The following is a 19,896-nucleotide window of genomic DNA, read 5'->3' as shown; positions in this document are numbered from 1 at the left end:
ATGAGACAGCTTTAACATCTGCTTGAGCTTTTTATGTTCACTAGCTGTTAGTTTCCATTCTGCTAGGGATTTTTTAAATTATGGGTTAGACTGACCATGTAATAGAATAACTTAATTTCATGCTGTGCTAGAGTTCAACCACAATCTTCTTTCAGAAGACACTTCTTACTAAGTGTGAAGCCCCCTCAGCCCTTTTGTCCTCCAGTTCCTTTGTTGCTTCCTTCCTTTAACAGGGAAATGTTTGAAAAATAACCAGTTTTATAGGTTTTGTCAACAAGGGACAGGAAAAGAAGGTCAGGAGACACACAGGGTCTTTTCCTGTTCTCACACCTAATTGTAAACATCACACTGTTAGTAAATGTCATATTCAGTGTATCTAACAGAACTGTATCATGTATAATCTTATTTTCAAAGCTATACTTACACGTGAAATAAAGCTGATCTTTGCAGCATGACTACCTTGCTTCTCTGACATACAGTTTATTCCCCATCCCGTCTGACCCACTTTGACCCTATTTTCAAAATGTATAACAGACATATATTGTACCTTTTGTTCACCTACGTTCCAAAGACAGCTGTAGTTGGTAAAGAAAGTTTATTAGTTATTTTCCATATCCTTGTCTAACTAAAACTGCTTTGCAGAAGTACAACCTAGAGAGTTCAAAAAAGCATCAAGATGGGTGTGAATTTAAAAATTAGCAGTGTAGAATTCAGAGAGCCATTTCTCTAACTGATAAGTAAAACTGTGTATTTATAATTTATATATGCTGTGCAGAAAATTTGACTGTGGAATGCCAGGTCTCAGAGCAATGTACAGGGTTACATGCAGTCTTGGAGCATATGGGGAAAAACAAAACTGAACAACTGACGTTAAGGCAAGAACACAAATTACCTATGCATACGTTCAGTTGAAGAGTAGCTCATTCTCAGGGAAAATCTGTCTCTGAGCAAAAGTGAAATAGAGAAAGCAGAATAGTTACATTTGTTCTAACACTTTTTTCCGTTCACTTACTAGCTAACACTTCTTATTATCTTTGCAACTAAAGTAATACCTTAAATTAATGTTTTAGGACTGTTTTTGCTACTTCAAAACATCACCTCTTGGGAACTTCAAGCTTCAAATACTACCCAAGCCCACTTATGAAAATGTGGAAGCATGTCTCTTCCTCTCAGGAAGAACCATGTATCGCAGTAGTCTAACGTAGTTAATATATCCTCTGGGCAGCCACAGAGCAGTTGGCTTATGCAAGTCATTAGCACCTGTAATTTTTTTTATTTTTTGTTTTAAAGTCACTCCACACTAGTGATATTGTTGGAACAATATTCACTGCTAGTCTTATGAAACGAGTTTTTGAACTGCACCACTTAGGTACAGAACAGTGCCCGCATCTCCCAGTATGCAAACTTCTTCCTGCAAAGTTTTCCTGCAGAATTTGAAAGCTTACACAAAAGAATACATGTGCTAATGGAACAAAAAACTTTTTTTGTTTTGGGGTGGGTTTTTTTTAATTTAAAGTTAACTTATTACAAATAATTAAGCCTTAGAATGGAACAAAGTGAATTACACCCTCTCATTCTGTCTTATGCTCTGGAGATCTGGAAGTCTACCTTAGCAAGTATTTTGGCACCCCAGAATCAAACCTAGCAAACAAGGCACTCAGTGCTGAAGATATGAAATCCACTCCTAAAGGTCTGAGGGTGTTTACTGTGGACTACCTCCAGCCCTACAGACTGAATGTTCATTCATGGCTGTAATGCGTCTTCCAGCTCAGTTTCAAAATAATCCAAGTTTGTGTGCTCCTAGACAGCTTTGCAACAGAAACCAAAACTCAGCAAGTGGAAGAAAACTCTGATTCACTCCAAAAGCCAGCTTTTTATTCAAACTAAAATACAAAAGTATGTTCAGTCCCAAATTTTCCTATTTGAATGGACCAGATTTACATGCTTGCTACAAGGAACCAGCATAGTAGGACATGTATGACACATTAGATTATGAGATGGTTTCTAAAATTCCAGACTAAAGCAAGAATTTGAGAAACAGATTGACAGATTAATAGATCACATAACTACAAACTCATTTTGTAATCGGTGAAATTCCCGTACTTACAGAAAGTTACAAAGCAAATCTACCAGCAAAAAACTAGGTGGAAAACTAGCTGGTCCATCAGACTCAAGTATCACAGTATGAAATCCAGCTAGTGATGGAAGTACCAGCAGCATTCATGAGAGGGTCAGTACTGAAGTCAACTCCGACTTGTGAGACTGCACCTAGATTAGTGTGTCCAGTACAAGAAACCATTGACATACTGAAGTGAGACAAACTGGGAGCCATCATTCACACATGACATACAAGGAGAAACAAAGAACTGGGTTTGGCAGCCTTAGAAGGATAATGGCAGGATCTTCCTGTGGTTTGCCATGAGACAGTGGTGAAAACAGACTCTCCTCAGAGAGTGACAGAAACAGAATTAGGCTAGGCAATGCACACAAATTGCAGCAAAGGAAATGCCAATTAGATATTAAAAAAAAAAAGTTCACAATGGGAAGAACCAAACACTTGAATAGGGGAACAGAGAGGCTGTGCAATCTCCACCCAGATGTTCAAATCAAAGCCTGGAGCAATCTGATCAAACTGGCTATCTCTTCAGCAGGGGACTGGACCAAATTATCTCTAGAGGATCCTTCCAAACTAAATTCCTTTGTAACTTTAGCAGTGCCACAACTTGTATTAAAAACAAAGATCCAAGATATCTCATGGCCATAGACACACACTGCAAACTGGAAAAGTTCCACCAGTTGACCAGAGATTAGCGTCCTCCATCCTCTCCTTTTCTTCTTGCTGCACTGCTTTTGCCTCATTTGATCAGAACAGCTTTTCATAGCCTGCTTGAGGCAGGCTAAACACCTCTTGGGTGATAGTAAGCAGCTGGAGATGGGGTAGAAAGAGCAAAATTTTCAAACTATCAGTCAGATGCACAAAAGGACACAGGCTATGGCTTTACCATTTGTCAGACTACAAAGCCATATACTGTGGGTATATGCTTCCCAGGTGGGCTGCTCAATCAAGAGGGAAGAGAGGTTACCTCATGAATCAACACCAGGCTGCAGCCTCTGAAAGAGACCTCAAGCCTCAGCTCAACCAAAGCTTGATGAAAACATGAAGGCTGCACATCAGACTTGTGCAATGATACAACTGAACAGACTATCAGATGGGTAAAATTACTCATTATTCACTTTGAAGGCAGAAACCGAAATCATCACAACAATCCACTTGACCATCTTGTAGAACTAAACAACTAAGAACTGAAGCAAACTTATACAGTATCATGCTCAAAACAACAGGATTTATCTCACATCTCAGCCAATGGAAAATAAAGTACTCATCCAAGATAGTTCTTACAGGGTGGGTTTTTTTTTGTTTGTTGTGGGGTTTGTTTTGTTTTGTTTTGTTTGATTTTTTGTTGTTTTTTTGTTGGGTTTTTTTGAAGTGAAAAAGTCAACACATATTGGGATCAGCTGCTCTCAGAAGTTGTCTAATCCTCTTCATTTACCAGAAAAGCTCAGAGTAAAGTTGCTAAGGCCAGGTGACATTAGTCATACCTAGAATGAATATTTTTAAGAACCATTCAAATTAAAAAAAAAGAAAAGAAGTATGTGTAATTCTCTATGATCCCTTTTCATAATATTCTTTGATCTCAACATCCTTTGGCGGCATTTTGAGTTTCTAATTCCCAGAAAGAATCTCAGACTACTTACCTACCCAAGAAATACAACAGAAGAGAAAAGAGACAGTGATCAGTAAAAGAAAAATAATCAGCTTTTTATTAGCACTTCAACAATTACCAGGTGTTCCACAATAAAGCACAGTTTTAAAGATAAAACTGGTACCTCTGATCCAACGTAACAGTATGGGTTTTTTTTGCAAATACAAAGAAAAAAAAAAGTGTTCCCCCCGTTGTTGGGTTTTGGGGTTTTTTTTTTTTAAGAAAAGCAAAGTCTTACATTAGCTACTTGTAAGCAGAGATATGTTGCATACCATGCTTTGATACTTCAAGTTTGACAAAACAAAAATTAATACTTTGGGATGTTAAATCCCTTCAAATCCCCTTTTGCTTAGTTGGGAATGAGAGAGAGGATTATTTCCTTGTCTTTCCCCTTCTCCCATTTCCCTATTTTTTTGCAGACATAAAAGTCGACTACAGTGAAATCAAGAGGTCATACACGCTACATTCAAATATAGCTGCCACACTGTTTTAAATTAAAATTTAATTACAAGTCTTTTCCTGCAGTGTACAACATATTAATGCTTACATGATAATTTTTATTTCAATTATACAAAAGAGATTTGAAAAAGGGTAGCTTCTTTGACACATTGTTACATTTCTTAATGTATTACCTGTTCAAAATCTGGTTTAAGTGATCTTTGCATAAAAATAGAGGTAGCTAAGTAGAAATACTACATTTTATGAGGTCTCTATACATGGTGTAATAAAAAAATGTTTGTTCTATCAATCAAGATGGATTAATTTCAAGACTTAATTCACAACACTTTGTCTTCCCCAGATATGAATGCTTTCCAGCACAAGTACAGCTATTTCTATTTAGCCTTCGTCACCATGGACAGTTGCTACTTCATTATGGAAACATGACAAGTTCATTTTATTATGCAAATATTTGAGTTCCACTCAAGTACACTTAACATAATAAAAAGAAAACAGCAATCTATGTCATAATTTAATTTAATTCTTTGCTGAACTTAATATGGGAATTTAACAGTGCTTTTAATTAGATTAGGGAGAAGTCAAATAATCAAAACACTGGATTTTAAGTTTGGTATGTTTCTGTCCTGTCCAAACAATAGCTTATTTATTTAGAAAAACTCTAATAAACTCCAGCATCTTAAGTATGTTCAAAAGTGCCTTCTCCAGCATCACAAAAATGTTAATTAAGAAAGCATCACTGAATTTTAAAGTAGCAAATACAGTTAAAAGTCTAAGTGAACATAAACGGAAACACTTGTGGTCCAAATTCTGTGAATAGATCAGGTATGCAAGATGTTCTCCCTGTGCAGAACTGGACCATATTTTTCCTCAGACACTTAAAAGGCATCAACTGGAAAAAGACAGAGAATTTTGCAGCTGCTTAAAACAGCTAAGCAGTGCAAAAGTAAGTGTACGTTTCCTTGTCAGGCTTGAAGATCACTCAGTAGGTCCCTGGAAACTTGTGTTTCATTTTACATAATGTAAGTGGGCACTACAAAAAAGCAGAACTGTAATTTAAAGAAAAGTAACTTTCCTAGCATCCATACAATCCACAGAAGGAAACAGATCAATATTTCTACAGAGATTTAACAGAATACTATGTTTAGGATCTCAAATCATGTAAGCATCTATTTGCATCTGCTTGCATCTGGTTTTAATTTTGATTTAAATTTTGATGAAATAAATAGTTATTTTGTCCATACTGGCCAAAGAATGGTAATGGTAAAAAATCTGGATTTACCAGATTTGATGGTAAATCAGAATACAATTCTGGCACAGTATTTTTTAGTCAATTTCCATGACAGAAGCACAGACAGTTAGGAGGAAGAAGCCAATAACTACTCAAAGATGAATACGAGTTATCAGCTCCTGCTTCTAACAGCTCAATGTTAACCTTAAAAAGGACATTTTTGTTCTTTAATGCATTGTCTCATAGGAGGTTCAGTTTGAAGGGCTAATGTGTCCATCCTTTTATAAAAGCCTACATTTCTAGGAGTCAATGCAGTCTTCTCAAAATGCTGGCTGCATTATGACAGTAAAAGATTCTTCTAACTCGTTTTCCATGACCTCTGTGACAAAACTGCAGTCGCAATCATGAGTGGAATATAAATCAGTATTTAGCTTTGATATGACTCCCTGACTTTGGCCTGTAGGGCATCACAAGTCTTCTTAGCATCTCCCAACAACATGGCAGTATTGGGTTTGTAGAAGATTGGATTGTCCACCGCTGCATAACCGACACCCAAAGATCTCTTCATTACAATGACCTGCACATAAAGAGTTCATATTTGAAACGGGAAAAACCAACCACATCCCCCCTCAAACAAAAACAATACAAAACCAACCTCCACAAATCAAGGGAGAAGAGGAGAGATCCCTGGCCAAAACAGGGTTCTTACTGCTAAAAACTGTATTTCAAATTTTAATATAGCAGACAAATTGATATCTGGACCAGTTTCAGAAACATTTTACTGTTAAACACAATATTACATGTCAGACGAAGAGACTGTGAACACTACACATGCATATGCTTTTACTTTATTCCATGTAATAAAGTCAAAGCAAGACAGGCACGGATTATTATAACATAGAAGGTTTTTGAGGCTTTTTTATTTTTGAACTATTCTAAGAACCCGGTTCCCTGACAGCAACACAATTCACATGAACATTCACATCAATATTTGGTGCAATGCTTTCTGGTACTTCTCCAGACTGTTACTCTATATTACTTCATACATGGGATTTAAAGAAAAAAAAAAAAAACCCCAACCACAAACCCTAAAATAAATTTCAGCCAGTTTTAGCTATTAAATGTCATATTAAACACAGCACCTTCAGCAGATAAATTGTGAAGCTTTACCAACTTTAACCATGTCCATGTTTATTTCTTAAATTGCAAAACTTAGTTATGCTCAAAACACTGATAAATGTATGTACCTATGACTGTGAGTACTTGAATGGTTAATCCATAGAAGAACTGAGGCTACAATTGGGTTCAGAACAAAAGATCAAAGATTTCACATCAAGGAAACTCAAGTATATGTACTTTAGATCAGATGATGTTGCTTTCAAAGAGCAAAACTCATGAGGTAACCAAATTGTCAGTTCAATCTGGACAGACTAAACTCTCTACCCAACCCAGCCACTCATCGTATGTTTGTTTGTTTTATTTAAGCATATTATTAATTTTTGTATTTCTACCTCAATATTAAAGTTGTCAATCAAACTTCCTACACACTTGAAAAAGCAGATATTTGTACAGAAATGCTTCGAGGCTGCAGATGTGAGTAGAACATCATTTATCCTAATCATATTTTTAAGTAGGAGCACTTTCACTAGTCTTTTCTACTGCAGTCATAGAATCATAGAATGGCACAGGCTGGAAGGGACCTCAGAGATCATCTAATCCAACCTCCCTGTCATGGGCAGGGACGCCTCTCAACTAGATCTGGCTACTCAAGGCTCCGTCCAACCTGGCCTTGAACACCTCCAGGGAGGGGGCATCCACAACTTCTCTGGGCAATTTATTCCAAAGTCTTACCATCCTCATACTGAAGAATTTCTTCCTAAGATCTAAACTAAATCTGTTCTCCTTCAACTTAAACCCATTTCCCCTTGTCCTATCAGTGGACACTCTTGTAAACAGTCCCTCTCCAGCCTTCCTGTAGGTTCCCTTCAGGTATTGGAAGGCAGCTATTCCATCCCCCCGAAGTCTTCTCTTTTCAAGGCTGAACAATCCCAGCTCCTGCAACCTGTCCTCGTAGCAGAGGTGCTCCAGCCCCTGGATCATCTTTGTGGCTCTCCTCTGAACACGTTCCAACAGATCTATGTCTCTCTTATGATGGGGACACCAGAACTGGATGCACAAGTCATCTCTAGTCTCACTAAAGCACTCGCTGATAACCATAAAATCATGAACAGCACATACACTTACAGAGTACGGACTGTTTTGTTGGACACCTTGCAGAAAAGCTTCCCATGGAAACCAGAAGGGTAGGAGAATCTCGTTAGCTTACCCTATACACTATGTTTTTAAAAGCATGCTAGCTAAGGTAGGTTCTAAAGCAACTCTGTTTATCTCACCTGTTTGGACTTCCAGACCTCAAGAACAGGCATTCCAGCTATGATAGAGTTTGGATCTTCCTGAGCTGCTGAATTGACTGTATCATTTGCACCAATTACAAGGACCAAGTCAGTTTCTGCAGCAAGACAAAGAAAATAGAACTGATGAAAAATTACCTGAAACACTGACTTTGATGTACATTTTTGTGTTAAATCTGATCTTTACAGGCAGAACCACCCTTTATGGTAAGCACTCTACAAACATTTATGGGAACTTCCTTCACAAATATTTTACAACCTTATCAGGCAAGTTACATGTAAGAGTCCAAGCGTGCTATCAACTACCTCCAGCATACTGCAAGCATGCACAACCCCATTCCAAGGGAATTGTTAGACCACTCTCCCACACAAAATCTAAATCCTTTGATATTTAAATATGGTTTCATACACACATAGTATCATCATCTTCAAATTTCTTTGTGCCTGGATTTTCCTTTGAATATTCTTTCAAAAAACCTTTTACAAGCAAATGTGTGATTTTTAAATGAAGATGTAAGAAATCTAGAAGTTACCTGTACAATGCTATACCAGTTTGCAAGACATGACAGGATAAAGTCATGCACAACACCTGACCTAAAGAAGTAACAGTAGTTTTTCTGTATGGAGCAGTAACAATGATAAAAAAGAAATAGCATTTATCGTTTATCACACAGCTACTAGCAATTAAAAAAAAAAAACCAAAAACCAACAAACAAACAAGTGTTCTCTTGATTCCGGAGGAAACAAGTTTCACAGGCCTAATTAATCTCCCTCCAATGTCTACTCTTTTCTGTACCCTGCATTCAATATTCCTGTTTGCTTTACCTGTCTGTACTCTGCTTCTGAGTTTTCTGCTTCTGAGTCAGGCTATTTCTTGTATTCCTCTGTGCTCACTTGCCATCAGCTGGGAGAGCACTCAGATTGTAAGAGAAAGATCTCTGATTCTCTACAGTGGTATCACAACAGGTACAGAGAAATTGAATGACCTGACTGAGATTTTCCATTTTTAAAACCATTTTGCATGTAAGAACAGAATCTAATAAAAATTGACAAGACCAAATCCAAATCTACTGGAAACTTATAGCTCGGATGCTAACCTGGGAAGTCTTCGTTGATCTCATCCATTTCCAGTACGATATCATAGGGAACACCAGCTTCTGCTAGGAGTACATTCAGCTGACCAGGCATACGGCCAGCCACGGGGTGAATACCAAACCTAACAGGAAAGAAAGTCCAACCCCATTAGTAAGTACTGACTTACTAATTTACACAATAAAATTGACACCTGTGACCAACAGGGCTGAGAAGTTCTTACGAATAAGCACACATGTAAATTAATAGAAAGAAATGGTTAAATCTAAACAATATCATAATTATTTTTCCACTATCACAGGGAACTAAGTGGGTGGGAAACAGAACAAGGCCCATAGATCTGACTCTTCACCTGGAGAGCAGTTGCTCCTTTTCTTCAAAGTATGACTGATGCAACAGATATGCCAAATAATATGTTCATTTCCCAGTAAAACTAAACCAGCTAGGAGTACATTTTCCACTTTTACAAGATGGTTGCACCTGTGAAGCGGCTCTGGAGAGCATGCTGGACACTTCTAGTGAGAACACAGAAGGAACTTGTAGCCAGAAATGCCTGGGAACTGCAAGATGGACCAACAGAGTAAATTTTCCACCCGGCAACAGGTTATACCAACAAGCTTTTCTTCACTTACTTTAGAAAGTATTTTACCATTTTGCCTGGCTACAATCATCAGCCTGAGCCACATCACACGTAGTACGCATTCACATCCACCTTCCAAGTAGTACCATACTTAAAACCTTGGGACAAATAGCTTTTTTTTTTTTATGAAAAAGTCTTTTTGCTGCAAAGCCATCACCCACATTAATATGCTTTGCAGGTCCCTTACAGCATTGAAAAGTGAAAGCACCACAGACTAAATGAACTGGCCACAACATAACACTGTTCATGAAAAGACAAAAGACTGTGCAGCCTTCCTGAAGCAAAACCTCTCCTAGACCTAGAAATGTCCTTGGCAAATGACCTTATGGCTTAGGTATCTCTAAAGTATGCACGGTTATACTCCAACAGAAATATTATCACGGACTCTACTTCAAGCACAAGACACTTTGCCGAATTAGGTTAAGATGCCACTTTCTTCTCATGACTGATCTTGGGGAGGAAGGAGGGGAAGAAGGGAAGCGAGAAGGTAGAGAGCTAAGCAGCTATACCAGTTTAAGCACAACAATTTAAAAAATGTTTTGAGAACAGCTCAAAACCAACTTGGAGAAAACACGCTGCTTATGACTTAGTAAAAATTCAGACAGACAGAGTGCTGGCAGGGTAATAAGGCATGCATTCAGTTCTGGAAAAGTAAAAACCTGACAAAATTCAGAATGGAGATACCAGACTGCTTTAGGCACAACTCTCAAAGACATATTTTGGTTAGAAGCAAATCTATTTCTTCTGGGCACACTGTACTCTTCTGCTTATCTACTGTCCCTGAATAAACTAGGCATATCAATGTCTACTGTCCTGTGCCTTTTCTGTCTTTCGAGCTATCACCAAATGCAATGCAGAATCAAGCACACCAAAAATGTCTCAGATGAACTTATACAGCTGAAGTTAAATGTTTAATGAGGAAGCCTACGTGTACTGTGGAAGGGACAGAAAATACTCAAGAGAAAACTGAATTCTTGGATTTCTGAAAACATATTTCTGAGCAGAAATCCAAGTGAGTCAGGAATGCAATAAAAGGACTTTAGACTTCTTCAGAAAGGAGGGAAAGACTGATAAATCAACTTGCCATGACAAAGGGACTGTCACATTTCTATTTTCAACTCCAATGCAATGGAAGTGGATAACACATCACTGACAGTCCACCAGTCACAGCCCAGTCAACACAGATCACTTGCTTCACATTGTACAAATATATCCTTAAAAGGGCAACTGAGCACTCCATCAGCAAGACAACATTAAGACACTGCAAAAATGAGACAATTGGAACTCCAGAAACAAAATTAAGGACACACGATTAATCTATATAATACTAGATATACCACAATTTTAAGCTCTAGGTCAAACAGCAAGATAAAAGCTAGCTTTAAAAGGCATGCTTTTAAAGAAACAAAGTGAATACGTTGTATTCAGCTAGTAGACATTTAGGATCCTGTTGCAAAGGATAATACCTACAATCAGAAAAAGGAGAACAAATATACAGAACAAAACATTAACCACTTATGTTTCACACCACTCAGTAATAGAAGCCATATGTAGTACTGCAGCTAGTCCTGAAGTGTACTAAATTCAAGCACTTACAGTACAGTAGGAGAACTCTTATTCTGAAATACACTTGAGAAAACCCATCACTCCTCTGGCAGTGAAAATAGATTTTCTAACAAAATTCTCTTTTGTTTCTAATAAAATTATTTGAGCGTCTTTGTGACCAAAGCTGTTTTGGCAATACACAAAACAAAATACTTGTGAGGTTTCCATTAAATACTATATACACATACAATCTTATTTCGAAGGCTGGAAAGCCAAAATTTATGCTGCCAAGAGAATGAATTTCACCTTTGACTTCACTATTCCCGGCAAGAGGCAAAGAAAGAAGAAAAGAGAGGGACAAATAACCTTCGTTCAGGGAGAGTTATGGCAATAAACATCGGTAGTTAGAGACTTCTGACAGACGCTGCTTGAAACCGCATACTGCGTATTGGCAAAGTTTGAGAAAGATGCTCATACAAAAGCTTTTTGGACAAATACTGAAGTATCTCCCAGATGTCTGCTTCTGCGAGCTTGTTAACCAAATATGACAGTAGCCTGCCAGTACCTCTTGAAACTGGATGTGCAAGCGTGTTGAAAAGAATCATTAAAAATATATGCCTCTCTAAGGCTTTCATTATTTCGTAAGATAATATCTACATAGATCTGGAGTGAAAGTAGCCTGTCCAAATGAAAGCAGAATCCAGGGAAGCACAGAAAAAAGATAGATTAAAATCCTTTGACGGCTCACAATATGTCTAATAAAAGCTGTGTATCTTGCTCCTGACTCACAACAGCAGCAGTTCTTCAAAGCTATGTATGTTACAGCAGAAAACATTTTGTCACCTACGCTGTCCCAGATGTTCAAAATATGAACTTCATTTATATTCAAACATTCAGAGCACAAATGATTTTAAAAGACAGACATGTGTTATGGTAAAAACGTTTTAAAGTGAAAAATCGCTAAGCTTCTTTGATGTGCTTTTAATACCAGTTACGCAAGAACTCCCATTATTGGTTGGTTGGTTTTTAAACCAAGCAGAAATCTCACACTCTTTTTGACTTTCTGTTTACATGACGTTTTCAGTCTACATATACTTTATCCATGACAAAAGATTCAAAATCGTGCTGTGTCTGACGTGAAAGATTATTATGATAGTTCACTGAAACACAGAATTCACCAGGAATTTTTCCTCCTGACCCTGACCATGTAATGCAGGGCTTGCTGACCACCTCCAATTGCCAGATACGCTGAAGTGAGCATACACCTCCTTGCTACTAAGATGTCACACCTAAACTGCATGAGTACCAGGCCAGGATATTCAGCCTTTCTAGCTACTCTCTTTTGGATACTTTTTAGCTTTAGAAAGACAACGTAGCACACTGAACAATGAGTTCATATTCTGAAATTTTTCTTGTAATATAGAGTGTACCATTTTCTTTTAAATTTAGACTGAAAATCTAAAACTCCGGACACACATGTCATATCCAGGACAGCACTTTCCGTACAGAAAGCACTTAAATTGAGGGTGGAAGTTACTTAAAGTAGTATGAAGTTAATTATAGTAGCATGAAAAAGACAACTATTGCACGAAAAATTACTGAAAAAAAAAAATATCTCAGAATGGAATACTGAGATACTGTAAAAATACTTTTTATACAGTCCATAAAGTCAGCATCTATCTATATTACCACTGCCTATATAACATTCTTGTAATCAATACTGAAAGAGCTAGCACCTACCTAACCCAATGCTGAAGTGTTTCAAGATCACTTCATTCATGTAAAGACAGGATTCCTGTCATTATGCCAAAGCTCAGCAGAGTGATGTAAGTAACACATGGCTGGTGCCTTAGTTAGTTTACTCAACACTTCAGACACTGTGTATAAAGAGAACAATTTGCCCAAGGGTTTTGCCTCACCTCTTCTTCCCCCCGCCCCATTCACTTTATTTGTATTTTGACACCTCTCCACCTCTGTTTTCACTACAGACAATTATCTGTTATTCAAGGTAACAGGAAAGGGAAAAAACCAACCTAGAAGAACTGAGAAGAGCATCGTTCAGATATTCCACAGCTTGAATCGTGCTTTATAACAAGAGCTGCAGTGTAGCATGACTTGTAAGTATCACAGTATAATGCTCTCATCACACACAATAGATGACTATGTAGATTACCAGTATCAAAGCACATAGCTAGCTTAGGCCTGGTGTTGTGCTTGAGGCAACAACTTGTCCCTAGAAACAGTTCTTCAGCATGGATTAAGCTGAGTAGATCTGCTGAGGTCAGGTCAGTTGATTTTAAACTGAATTAAATTACTTAAATCAACTGTACTTAAGTGATGGTTGGTACTGGCTCCCTATTTCCAGTCACTATGGTATATCACAGCAGGGGCAAGATCCAAATACACGGCATGGAGCTTAGCTCAACACAATAACCCTCTCAAGAACCCAACCACAGGGAATCAAGAGTCTGCCTCCACAAAGCGTCACGAGTAGACCTAACAAATTCACCCAAAGCTGAGCTGACCCATATGGAGCCAATGACATACCTACAATACACCCCCAGGAGCACACAGCTATAGCTGCATCCTTGCAGAAGCGAATCAGGTACAGTAAGGCTTGCTAGTTGTCTCTAGCTACACAGGTACAGCACTTGAGCTAACAGATCTGTTGGACTCTATTTGTCCCTTCAGCTGCACCATTAATAATTCAGAACCCACCCAGTTAATTTGACAATAAGAAACAAACTGAGAACTGGCACACAGGTACACAGTGTCTGCCAGTAAGTACACCTCAGTGTCTTAGAAACTTGCATCAACGAACCTTGTTCTTATGCTGCCATTCAGCACTGACAGCAATTTCTGTCTTCTGCACACCTGAGCTATGCACTATGTTAAGACTGATTGGAAATTCTTCCAGATTTTCTTGTAGAGGAACAAAGAATGACAACTAAGAATTGCTAAGAATTGCTAAGTCACTATCCATCATATTTCAGAAATCACAGCAGTCTGGTGAAGTTCCCAATGACTGCAAAAGGGGAAACATAGCCCTCATCTTCAAAAAGGGAAAAAAAGAAGATCCAGGGAACTACAGGCCAGTCAGTCTCACCTCTGTGCCCGGCAAGATCATGGAGCAGATCCTCCTGGCGACTATGCTAAGGCACATAGAAAGTAAGGAGGTGATTGGTGACAGCCAACATGGCTTCACGAAGGGCAAATTCTGCCTGACTAATTTGGTGGCCTTCTATGATGAGGTTACAGCATTGATGGATAAGGGAAGAGCAAATGACATCGTCTACCTGGACTTGTCCAAAGCATTTGACCACTCACTGGATAAGGAATTGGCTGGATGGTCGCACTCAAAGAGTTGTGGTCAACAGTTCAATGTCCAAGTGGAGGCCAGTGACAAGTTGTGTTCCTCAGGGGTCAGTATTGGGGCCAGTGCTATTTAACATCTTTTTTGGAGACATGGACAGTGGGATCGAGTGTGCCCTCAGCAAGTTTGCAGATGACACCAAGTTGTGTGGTGTTGTGGACACACTGGAGGGAAGGGATGCCATCCAGAGGGACCTTGACAGGCTGCAGAGATGGGTCTGTGAGAACCTCATGAAGTTCAACAAGGCCAAGCACTAAGTCCTGCACGTGGGTTGGGGCAACCCCAAGCACAAGTACAGGCTGCACAGAGAATGGATTGAGAGCAGCCCTGAGGAAAAGGACTTGGGAGTGCTGGTGGATGAGAAGCTCAACATGAGCCGGCAATGTGCACTGGCAGTCCAGAAAGCAAATTGTATCCTGGGCTGCATCCAAAGAAGCGTGGCCAGCAGGTTGAGGGAAGCGATTCTGCCTCTCTACTCTGCTCTCGTAAGACGCCACCTGGAATACTGCGTTCAGCTCTGGAGTCCCCAACACAAGAAGGACATGGAGCTACCGAAACGAGTCCAGAGGAGGGCCACGAAGATGATCCGAGGGCTGGAACACCTCTCCTATGAAGACAGGCTGAGAGAGTTGGGGTTGTTCAGCCTGGAGAAGAGAAGGCTCCAGGGTGATCTTATAGCAGCTTTCCAGTACCTAAAGGGGGCCTACAGGAAAGCTGGAGAGGGACTTTTTACAAGGGCGTGTAGTGATAGGACAAGGGGCAATGGATTTAAACTGAAAGAGGACAGATTTAGATGAGATATAAGGAAGAAATTCCTTACTTGGAGGGTGGTGAGGCAGTGGAACAGGTTGCCCAGAGAAGTTGTAGATGGCCCATCCCTGGAAGTGTTCAAGGCCAGGTTGGATGAGGCTTTGGGCAACCTGGCGTAGTGGAGGGTGTGCCTGCCCATGGCAGGGGGGTTGGAACTAGATGATCTTTGAGGTCCCTTCCAACCCTAACCATTCTATGATTCTATCACTGTAAATTGATATAATTAAACAATTGAAGTTAACCAGTTTTATTTACTAAGTTGTAGATAAATGCATAGGTAGCACCCATCCACATGTTCAACTACTCACAAGTCATTAGAACAATAGAGAAAAAAAAGCAGAACCCTAAACACATCAGAGCTCAGCCACAGAGATAACAATAAAAATCCAAAAATGCAAGTTCAATACTTAATCCATGCTATCGTATTTTGAAAAATGTAAGAAATTTATGTTTCCATATGCTTAAAAGTAATTAGATTCTCCAGCATCAGAAGACAGCAATCCAAGTCCCTCAAGATATCCACCTATAAAAATTAGGCTAAAAAACCCAAACCAAAAGACTGAGGTATTAGTGACTAATTTGAAAGGCTGTTAAAGCGGTCATCTGCATTTCTCTCAACTATGAGAGTTAACAGAAAACCATTATATTGAATTATGAGTTAGATTTAGAAAGTCTATACAAAGCACAATTTTAAGAGTCCTTTCACCCTGCAATACGTTTTTTGTATCAAGAATTTCTTGCTATGCAGGAAAACAAAATACACTGACAGAAAAAGTCTTAGGAAAGACAAAAAGCAAGGATGGTGGCAAACGCGAGGACGGTTAACTTGATGTGGACATGGACAGGATCAATTACCCATGCTCATATGAGAACGTATACAGTTTTAAATTGTACTGTAATACTACAGAATAATTATATATCTACATGTAGAATATAATTTAATTATATAGAAGAAACCAAAATTTCACAACTAAGGGCCTACAAACAACATAGCGTGTGGCTGAAAAATTTTGGTAAGGTGAGAACTTTCAACAATTTCCTCAGTTGTAACTTGGCAAAAATACCCCAGTAATAGAACAAGCATCTCCTCTTCAAGGCCAATGGATTCTGCTGACTACAGGATCTAGCCTATGAAAAGTTTTGTTGTTTTACCCATCCATAACAAGGAAAAGCTATAGCGAAGGCTCAGTAATACCCAGCTTTCTATATGATCCTACTAATGCATTAAAGATGTGATCTGCTGCAAGACCATCTCAAGTAAGCGATGATGTTAGCTATGCAATTTAATAACTAAAACAGTCAGAGGTTTCCAAACTCTCCCGTACGTCTAAATTTAAACCCCAGTCAAAGGTTATGCCCCATGTTATATAATCTGCGCTCTTCACTGAGAATGTTATGGCTATAGGCAAAGTAAATGAAAACAACAGCTCCTCTGGATCAATCGTGAGCCATGAAGCAAAAAAAGACCATATGACAGACACAATTTTTCTTGGCACAGTATGGGCATTACAAATTGATGACAATCGTATGTCCATGCTGGCACCCCTCCACAGTGGATGTGTGAGAGTGTCACTACATCTGGATGGTGAGCATGCTACGGTCCCGAGGCACTCCAGGCCTGCTGAAACCAGAGGGACAGCAGCTGCACTCAATGAACACCGTGGGAGCTCCGCAAAGTGATGAAAGGCCTGAATTACCACAAACTGTAAATACAGATTTATTTCATTAAAATACTAGGTAACCACTGCAGTGATCCCTTCCTGAGATTGACTCATTTCAAGCATAAGCCAGCTATTTCAGGGATTCATTCATGTTTCTCTCCTGTAAAGCCAACATAAAATGCAAAACCAGTTAATTTTTTTTTCACCAAGGCTGATAAAAAAAATAAAGCTCACCCCCACAGAAGCAGTGAAAGGAAAGCCAAAAGCATGCAACACTCTCACTGCATTAGCCAAGAATCATAATAGAATCATAGAATGGTTAGGGTTGGAAGGGACCTCGAAGATCATCTAGTTCCAACCCCCCTGCCATGGGCAGGGACACCCTCCACTACACCAAGTTGCCCAAAGCCTCATCCAACCTGGCCTTGAACACTTCCAGGGATAGGGCATCTACAACTTCTCTAGGCAACCTGTTCCACTGCCTCACCACCCTCTGAGTAAGGAATTTCTTCCTTACATCTAATCTAAATCTGTCCTCTTTCAGTTTAAAGCCATTGCCCCTTGTCCTATCACTACATGCCCTTGTAAAAAGTCCCTCTCCAGCTTTTCTGCAGGCCCCCTTTAAGTAATGAAAGGCTGCTATGAGATCACGCCAGAGCCTTCTCTTCTCCAGAAGAAAGGTTGTTCTGTTGCACAACTAATGGGCCTTCAAAATTTTTAGTACAATTTGGACACACACAGAGCTTTTGCTAAACATGGAGAAATAAGGTATGAAAAGGACTGCTCCATTAAGGAGATAGGCCAGCACACACCCTCATTTCTCATCTATGTGTGAACAAATACATCTATAAAGCGATTTCATATGCAAAATTGCAACTTTCTGCGTAAACACTAACAAGTAATTGCTGCTAAGCTTCCAACAACCCTGCTGTTATCCATCATACTGTAAAACACTACAAAAACTCATACGCAACTTTTCAATAAGCTTGGAAAAATAGTGGAAGAAGAAAAAAAAAAAACCCACACTTATTGCTAGAGTACTGATTCCAAAAGAAAGTGACCATCTAATTCAAAGAAACACATGGAAATCAGAGAATGAGTCTCGCTAACCAGCATCTGTGCAAATATCTTGTTTCAAATGAAAACCAAGACTTGACTAACTTTCAGCTATTAAGTTACCATAATTAGAAAATAGCTTCCCAAACAATGAGCAAGGGAGTCATGATGTTAGCTTTCCAATACTTTCAATATCTGTGACGTCTACAAATAAACTGAAGAAGGAAATGACTTGAGACCAATACTGGCACCTAAGAATTATCTCTGCTTTTTGGAGCAGCACTCCAGCAGAATACATCCGTGGGACTGGCCTCATGCACTCTAAAAATCCTTCCATGCAATAGTCAAAGAACTCTTATAACAGTCTCGCTTGCAGGAGCAAAAACTTATGGGAACCCAGGAAGAGTAGGTTTAAGTTGCTCAACAGCTTGGAGCACCTGTCACAAGAAGAGAGGCTGAGAGCTGGGATACTTCAGCCTGCAGAAGAGAAGGCTCAAAAGAATCTTATCACTGTGTGTAAGTACTGATGGAGCGGAGTGAAAAAGACAGAGCCAGATTCTTCTCAGCGGTATCCAGTGAATGGACAAGAGGCAATGGTTGCAAATTGACACACAGAAAAAAGAATGTTTTACTCTAAAGCTGAACATTGGAACAGAGATGCTTTAAAGTCCATCTCTGGAGGCTAAATATTCAAAATTCACCTGGACAAGATCCTAAGCAACCCGCTCCAGTTGACTCTGTTTTGAGGAAGGGAGCTGGCAGAACTAGATTGCCAGATTGGAGTAGTGACACCAAAGTAGTGACAGAAGTTTACATCCCCAGATCTTCCTATGTTCACTGGCTACTTTCTGAACAAATCAAACTGTAGAAGCCTTCAAAGCATAGTGTGAGAGAAGACACCACAGCTCTAATGCTTGGAAGAGGGAAACATGCAGTATATCCTGTGAAAGATAAAGTCCTGCTGCTAATGTAAGATCACATGGATTGAGTTATGAGGATTCAGAGGAACATCACAGACAGGAGACCTACTTTAACAGAAGCACTGCGCGCAGCACATCAGTCTGAAAACAGGAGCTCTTTAGCATCTGCAATACATCTCTCATCCATACACACTGAATGTCTTCAGCTATTCCAGAATGCAGAAAGGGTTAGCAGAAGAGTAGAAAGGCAAGGTAGACTGTGGATCTATTAATGCAAGTCAGTTATCCCAGGAAACAAGTAAGTTCCATGTTCTTGGTGCAGAGGCTGCTACCTGATCTCTTAACACTTCATACCAGACTGACCCCAGCAAACACTTCTCCATACTGCAGTAGGCTCTCATGTCCTGCCTAGAGCCTCAACTATTCCCATTGCACGCCTTTAACTATTCCCCAAGCAGAAGGGTCCATTTCCTTAGGTAATTAGGACTCAAAAGAAACAGAACATTAAAGCTATTTTAGCCTAGTGAACAATCCTCTTAACAGAGGTTTCTCCAGGAAGCAATTCAAAGCCCTTAAGTTAAGCCTGTGCTCACTGACCACAAGCATAAAAAAAGCCTATTCTCCCTGCAGTGAAGTCAGCTGTTGTGATTACTCCTCACAGTAACATATCTCCACAAAGTGGTTGCTTTCACAGAGCTTTCCACCTTTAGAAAAGGTTGCTAACTGTTCTCTTGAACACAATACAAAAAGCTACATTAAAGTTTTATTTTACAAAAAACTTCACTGCTAGTTTTGTACAAAATACTGATATCCAAAGACAGAGCATGTGTATCTAAAGGAGCTAACTTACCCTTTCCAAAAAGTAAGATTCTGTTGCTACAATAAAGAAGTATTAAATTTTAAAGTCATTCTTTTTAACAGAACTTCAGCATGACAC

The 19,896-nt window shown here is 39.2% G+C and overlaps 1 protein-coding gene across 2 annotated transcripts in view; it reads right to left on the bottom strand.

Annotated features, from left to right (window-relative positions):
- Window positions 1-5,620: 5,620 nt before the first annotated feature.
- NNT (nicotinamide nucleotide transhydrogenase) overlaps window positions 5,621-19,896 on the bottom strand; it is a 50,409-nt gene continuing 36,133 nt past the window's right edge. For both annotated transcript variants that reach the window (XM_086628710.1, XM_086628711.1), the window contains 3 exons: window positions 8,960-9,078; window positions 7,845-7,960; window positions 5,621-6,028 (listed from right to left, as the gene is read on the bottom strand). In XM_086628710.1, the coding sequence (XP_086484836.1) occupies window positions 5,879-6,028; window positions 7,845-7,960; window positions 8,960-9,078 (385 nt within the window). In that variant the 3' untranslated portion in view covers window positions 5,621-5,878. The remainder of the gene's footprint in view (window positions 6,029-7,844; window positions 7,961-8,959; window positions 9,079-19,896) is intronic.

The sequence above is a fragment of the Tauraco erythrolophus genome, chromosome Z, assembly GCF_009769465.1.
Source record: "Tauraco erythrolophus isolate bTauEry1 chromosome Z, bTauEry1.pri, whole genome shotgun sequence".
In the NCBI taxonomy this organism is placed as follows: domain Eukaryota; kingdom Metazoa; phylum Chordata; class Aves; order Musophagiformes; family Musophagidae; genus Tauraco; species Tauraco erythrolophus.
The sequence above is the reverse complement of the archived record's forward strand: the minus strand, read 5'-3'. Positions and strand labels throughout refer to the sequence as shown.